This window comes from Microtus ochrogaster, chromosome 4 (genome assembly GCF_000317375.1).
Source record: "Microtus ochrogaster isolate Prairie Vole_2 chromosome 4, MicOch1.0, whole genome shotgun sequence".
NCBI classification, from domain to species: Eukaryota; Metazoa; Chordata; class Mammalia; order Rodentia; family Cricetidae; genus Microtus; species Microtus ochrogaster.
Window position 1 is genome coordinate 63,503,185 of NC_022011.1, and position 6,995 is coordinate 63,510,179.

General features: G+C 44.6%; 1 protein-coding gene across 1 annotated transcript in view; it reads left to right on the top strand.

Annotated features, from left to right (window-relative positions):
* Lypd6 (LY6/PLAUR domain containing 6) overlaps positions 1-6,995 on the top strand; it is a 118,117-nt gene that overhangs the window by 83,296 nt on the left and 27,826 nt on the right. The window contains exon 2 of the mRNA XM_005346395.3: positions 5,305-5,493. Within this exon, the coding sequence (XP_005346452.1) occupies positions 5,376-5,493 (118 nt within the window). The 5' untranslated portion in view covers positions 5,305-5,375. The remainder of the gene's footprint in view (positions 1-5,304; positions 5,494-6,995) is intronic.

Consider the following 6,995-nt stretch of genomic DNA (forward strand, 5'->3'; position numbering starts at 1 on the left):
TGTTTGTATGTGTGTGACTGTGTGTGTGTCTATGTCTGTGTTTGCATGTGTGTGACTGTGTGTGTGTCTATGTCTGTGTTTGTATGTGTGTGACTATGTCTGTGTCTATGTCTGTGTGTGTCTATGTCTGTGTTTGTATGTGTGTGTGACTCTGTGTGTCTGTGTGTCTCTATGTGTCTGTGTTGTACTAAACACACAAAGGGTTGGGCAGATAGCTCAGTAAAGATCTTGCCTTACCTGCATGAGGATCTGGGTTCAATCTGTAATCCCAGCACTGGGGAGGCAGAGATAACTGAGTCACTAGGGCTCACCTGTCAGACACCTCAGCCTAGTTAGCAAGTTCAAGGCTAGTGAGAGACTCTGTCTGAAAATAAACAGGGTGAACTGCTCTTGATCAGTGACACCCAAGGTTATCCTCTGGCCTCCTTGTGTGCCCGCACTCACAAGTACGCACTTGAACACATACATTCATGCATGTACAGACAAAAAAATCCTACAAATACGTCACTAAACATGGACCAAATAGCAGATGGTATTAGTCATGGACGATTTGTGCTATGCTCAGAGAAGTCCCCGAGCTTGTTAAATAGGACAAGAGAGAGCCTTCTGATGTGTTTCTAGGGCTTGGTGAAGAACAGGACTCAGCAAGTGTGTGAGCGCTGGAGCCAAGCAAATGTTTTCTGCCTGCAGGTGACATTGGTGCTCAAGGAGACTTGTGTAGACAAAACAGATGAGCAAGGACATAGAACTAGCTGTCCGTACCTTTTTCCACACAATGTTGAGATGTCCTATTCCAGCGATCATTTGACTTTTTAATTTTTTTGTGTCACAGTCTGTACCATCAGTAGAAGCCATTGATTAAACCATATTAAGTTGTTAACTATGTGGCCATGTTTTTCATTCTAAAAATGACAGTCTTGTATGGTTCACCGTGATACTTCTCTGATAATCATTCAAAATCAAGAAAGCAAATTTTAATAATTTTGTGACAAGCACAAATGTAGCTTTGTGCTTATTTTCTGCATATTCCTATGGGGTATATTGTGATGGAAAATGATTTTTAAAGTAGTTGTCTTGTATTCCCTTAGCTGCTGTAATTGCTACAGATTTAGTGGCTTAAGAACAACAGATTTTTTAAGCCCTTTTATTCAGAAGGTCAACATTCCAGCACAAGCCACTAGGCTGAAGATGAGATGTCAGGGTGACTGTTTCTTCTTGGGCCTTTGGGAGAAGATACAGGATTGTTGTGTCCTTTGCAGCCTCTAGAATTTGGAGCATTTCTTAGCCTGTGGCCTCTGCTCACAGCACAGCAAGTCCTTGGACTCACATCCCCTTCCTGCCTCTCCCTCTCTCTGGCAGGAACTCTGGAGATGATATGGGCCTCACTGGATAAAACAGTTGGCTTTCCTCAACTCGGGAGTCTTACATTAATCACATTTAAGTTCCCCCATGGATTTCTGGGGATTGTGGTGCGGACATCTGAGGAGAGGGGACACTGTTCAGCTGCCCCACAAGTTACCATTACCTGTTTGTCGTCCTGTGCTTTCAGAACTCGCTCTTCAATGCAGGAGGTTAGAGGAGTTTCGAGGGGATGCTCTCAGGGTTGTCTAGGATGTTCAGTGGGTGGCAGGAACCATGGAGAGGAACTGTAGGGCAAGCTCATCTTCAATTCTATTCCTGAGCTACTTCTCACTGATAGTTTTGAAATTCATATGTAAAACATGGTCTCGAGCCTGGGCTGTTAGTCCCATCGCAGGGAGGTACTATGGCGTTCGCAGGGAGGTACTGTGGTGCTTTTCACTTGAACAGCTACAGGCACCAGTTAGGTGATAAGGAAGTGACTCCATGTAGGGAGGAGAGACATGGAAGACAAACCAGAAAGCAGAAGCCGTGTTGCGTATGGTGTGGCGGGGAGAACAAGATAGGGATTAAAGTGATCCATGTGGTATTATAAACCTTTACGTTCTTAACCCACATTGTTTTAATTTCATATCTCACATTGAGTTTTCTGTTCTGTTTATTTTGTTATGAAGATAGGTTTCTTGATAGTATGAAATTCTGAACATTACCTCAAGATACTCCCCATACCTATCAGATTATATTTGGGGTTACATGATAGAAGTGGCCATAGCTTCTGTGACTTAGTTACATTTTGTATGCAAAATCTATGTTTGTTTCCTGGCTACCCAGACCTGAATAGTAACACAGTAACTATATTAATTACAACTCTGCTTGGCCTATTAGCTCAGGCTTCTTATTAATCTACTCTTATATTTTTAACCCATTTCTATTAATCTGTGTCTTGGCACCAGTCTGTGGCTTACTGGTAAGGGCCAGGCATCTGTTTGCTTTGGCGGCAGCTACTTGGCATCTCTTTGACTCCGTCTTCTCTCTCTCTCTCTCTCTCTCTCTCTCTCTCTCTCTCTCTCTCTCTCTTTCTCTCTCTCTCTCCATATATATATGATTTCCCTCCTGGCTTTGCTCTGCTAAGCCATTGGCTGAAATAGCTTTAACTCATCAACCAATAAAAGTAACAAATATACAGAAGGACATCCCACATCTAAGTTTTATTCTGTGGTGTGGCCTGGGTTTTAGTTTTCTTTTTAGCAGACATGATTTTGTTGTTGTTATCATGAATCTTTTACATCAGGGGACAGGAGACCATCCCTGAGATGTTAGAGTGCCCGAGGCAAATGTCTCATCTCATCACAGCAGTGGCCAACACTCCTCTATAGCCAGGTGAACCAGAGGAAGTAATGACACCACAGAAAGTCCCTGACAGGAAGATCTCATGTACCCCACGATGCAGGAAGGCATTTGCATCTCTCTGTGGCTCCATATATCACCATTCCTAATTTTAAATAGTAGCTCTGTGGTATATCATGGGACGGGAAATGTAATATGAAAGAAACTCCATACTACGGGCTGAAGTGTAATTTCCCCCAAAGTTTAACTTAAAGTTTTATCACCAAGTACCTCTGAATGCAGTTCTGTTCGGAGACAAGAGCCTTTAAGGAAGGTACTAGGATTAAGGTGAAGTCATAAATGTGGAGCCCTAATTCAAAAGGACTGGTGTCCCCATAAGAACAGGAGCAAGAAATGGAAGAAGGCCACAAGGGACAAAGGGAAGGTGGCCATCTGTAGCCAAGGAGAAAGACCACAACACACCACAGCTACAGACACCTTGACCCAGAACTTCCAGCCTTTGCACCTGAGAGAAAGTTAAGCTGGCTTCCTATCCTGTGGGAGCCCCAGCAAACTCCAAGGCCTGGCCTGACTTGTTATCTATCCTGTTTCCTTTCTGGACCTCTGCATTCTTCTGTGAGTTCCAAACATAACGTTCCTGCCATTTTCAACTCTGATTCTCAAGGAAATGGGCTGTGGTGTACAAAGAAGTCTCCAGTATTCCCTGTGCCCTGTCTCCCCTGCCTCACCCAATTCTCTAAAAAGGGGACATTGTCAACTCCACTAGGGTGAAGCTGAACTGCTACCTCAAGGCAGGGAAGGCCACCACTGACATTTGTTTCGTTTATGCTTACATTGTTCAACGGAGTGCCCCGACAGCGTTCACCAGTCATATTTATTAGATAGCCTCGCTGCCTGTCCTCATCCCGAATGCGTGTCTGCTTCAGGAAGCAAAGTGTGAGCAGCCAGTGAGCCAGAACTTGGCAAGGTTGCATTGTCCCTCCTTAGAGGGAACTTTGCTTCCCAAACAGCTTGCCAAGTTAAAACAAAGTGACCATAGCTGGGTGTGGTGGTGCACGCCTTTAACTCCAGCATTCGGCAGGCAGAGGCAGGCAGATCTCTGAGTTTCAGACCAGCCTGATCTATAGATCTAATTCCAGGGCAGCCAGGGCTACACACAGAAAAACCCTGCCTCCGAAAACAAACAAAAAATGAGCATAGAAACATGTTTAAATAATTGTAGCGTATTGAGTTCAGTTAGTGTTCCCAAATTCCATTTGCTCTAGTACAGTGCTACGCGCTGTTAGTGTTCTGTTTGTGGTTTTGGAAATCTGCTTATATCTTATGAAGAGTTGGGCTTTTGGTGTACATTTTGTACATTCAGCTTGAATTAACATCACCTTATAAGTATATCCTGATATCTAAATAGGCCACATTGCCTTTTCAAACTGTTGAATTTCTGATTCACAATATTTTGGTCATTATTTAAGGTTTTTGTTTTTTTTTTTTTCCACAAGCGAACTTAAAAATTTAAACTGTTTAAAAATCTTCTTGAATTCTTATGTTAAATCTGTAAACAGTGTCTAAATTGCAAGTTTTTAATTAGCATGAAATAAGTAAATACTTAACTTCGACTCCCTTTCATGAGCAAGAGAGACTATGGGATCTGGAAGAGCAGACTGTGAGACCAGACTTTCTCGAGCGCTAAGGAGACAGTGAGAGAGCCGTTTGTAGGAGAAACATCCCCTCAGCTCAGTCTGCATGAGCTGAACAGCCTGCACAGGGCTCTACTGTTCTCCCTTCCGAGTGCACGAGAGTCAGGATAAAGGGCAGTAGATGGCTTCTTAATGCGAAGAAGCAACTCAATCCCATAATCATCCGTTCTTAGGCAGAACACAGCATCTGCTGCTGGCGTTTGGAATGCAGAGTTGAAAGCTACATTGAGAGTCCCGGCCTTTCGTGTTTGACCTGTTCACTCCAAATGGGGTAATGGGAGTGGCAACCTCATAGGGTTATTGGAATAAACCAGTATTTTTATTTTATTTTATTTTATTTTTTGCCAACACCTTCAGTGGTATTTACCAATAAATGTTGGTTCCCTTCAGGAGATTTTGTACTGTTGAGATGGTTTTGGGGTTTGGAAAATGTCACCTTATCTATATTTCTTTTCCAAAGCTAGTCTACCTCCTACAGTTTGCTATGGTGGGCTAGGACTCAGGGAGGATGATACCTGGTCCCTGGCCCACACCATAATTGAGGAGAAGCTTCTGAGCTTTGCACCTGACTTCTGACTTATTTATTGTTGCTCTCTGGTGCATGGCCCCTGGGCTCTTGGCAAAAATAGCCGGATTTCATTAAAATTCAATCTCTCCTGATACCATCTCTGCTGGATATTAGGAGGGATTGCTACCAGGAAGAGCAGCCTGATTAAGAATAGATTCAGGCTGGAATGTTCTAAAAGTACTCTAAAATTACCATCTATAAGGTTCGCCCTTGGCACCTGTTTCCCTGGGCCCAGCGTGCCGTCCCTCTTCAGCTCAACTCACCTACCTGAGATCAGCCAGGCTGCCTGCTCCGTCTCCTGCTGGATACCAAGATGAGTCTGTGTTCCCGTTTCAGGTGCAGGCCCTCTCTCATCGCCTCGAGTGCCCACTTTGAGGCCCTCTGTATGAGTGACACGCCAGTCTGCCATGGAGCCTAGCCCTGCTCTGGCCTGGCTCCTGCTGCTGAGCCTGCTGGCCGACTGTCTGAAAGCTGCTCAATCCCGAGACTTCACAGTGAAAGACATAATCTACCTCCACCCTTCAAGTAAGACTCTGTTTTCTATTTGTTCTCTTGTCTGGAAAAAAATAAATAAATAAAAGCCTCATTTCTGGCTAGAAAGGAATTGAAGCATGCCCAGTGGAAAACAACCTTAATGCAGGAGAGACATGGGGTGATTTATTTAAGGGGTGTAGATGCTAATAAAAGCTGCCTTGTGTTTTAGCCCCTCCTTTCCACAGGGTGTTTGTTTGGTATCTTGGGCTAGATGATGAAGCTTGTTTTCTCTGTCTGCTACACATCCCTCGGACTCCATATACCCTTTCCTTTGGCTCTGTCGGTTCTCAGGCAGATATCAAAGGGAACTGGCCCATCCCAGGCGGTGCGTTGTTTGTAAAGAGATTAGATATAGCTTGATATAGCTGGCCTTTCTCTTTGGCACCTTGCCTCAGTTAAAACATCATTGCCTCCCACAGCTTCCTACTCCCTGGACTTCTGGATTTCCTATGGTTAAGAATTCTTCGGGAAGTCCAGAGCAGTGCACCAGATTCCTGCCTCCAGCTTCCGGTTTGCATTTATCAGGGTTCTTGTTTGTGATTCTTACTTCCAGCAGGAATCTTGGGTCCCTCTGCCACAGATACCCTGTGACTACACTTTGGCAAACAGCAGTGTGACTTCCTCTTTCCGTCCTCATGTTCTCTTTTGGTTTTTGTCTGACTTCTCTTCAGTATTGCCCTTGTGGTGGTGAGAGCTGAATATATTTGTGTGTGTCCTGGACTTTAGCTTTCAGACCAAAGTACATTATTCTTTTTAAATGTCTGCTGCATGGCAAGCTTTGGGATGGGGGTGAAAGGCACACAGGCGATTAAAATACGGCCCTTTCTGTTGAGGATCATACAGTGTGCAAAGGGAAGGCAGCTATTCGGACTTCCTCAGCCCACAATCCTGGCATAGTTAATTCCTGTAGTGTGAGATGTCATGTGGGATGCCCAGGGGCCTGGACTACACCTGACCTTAGCTCTCAGCAACTAGGTCAGCTGTCCCCTGGCCTCCTGACTTTGTGACTATTGTATAACATAATGCACAGGGAACTTAGCACTGAGCATGAGCTGTGGTAAGTTCTCAGGCAATGCAAGGGACGTTGTTAGTTTATTTATAATCTGGTAAAATTATACATACATCATAGTATCGTTTTATAGACCAGAAATAATATCTGTGTAGCAGAGACCTGTACCCAGTAGACAGTAGAGTAGCTTTTCTGCTGCTGTCATGATTTAGTCAACCAGCTGAGGAATTTACAGCTGTGTCCTCACTGGTAGAGTCTGTCTACTGCACCTGTGTCCTCACTGGCAGTCTGTCTACTGCACCTGTGCCCTCACTGGCAGAGTGTCTACTGCACCTGTGCCCTCACTGGTAGAGTCTGTCTACTGCACCTAAGCCCTCATTGGCAGTGTGTCTACTGCACCTGTGCCCTCATTGGCAGTGTGTCTACTGCACCTGTGCCCTCATTGGCAGTGTGTCTACTGCACCTGTGCCCTCACTGGCAGAGT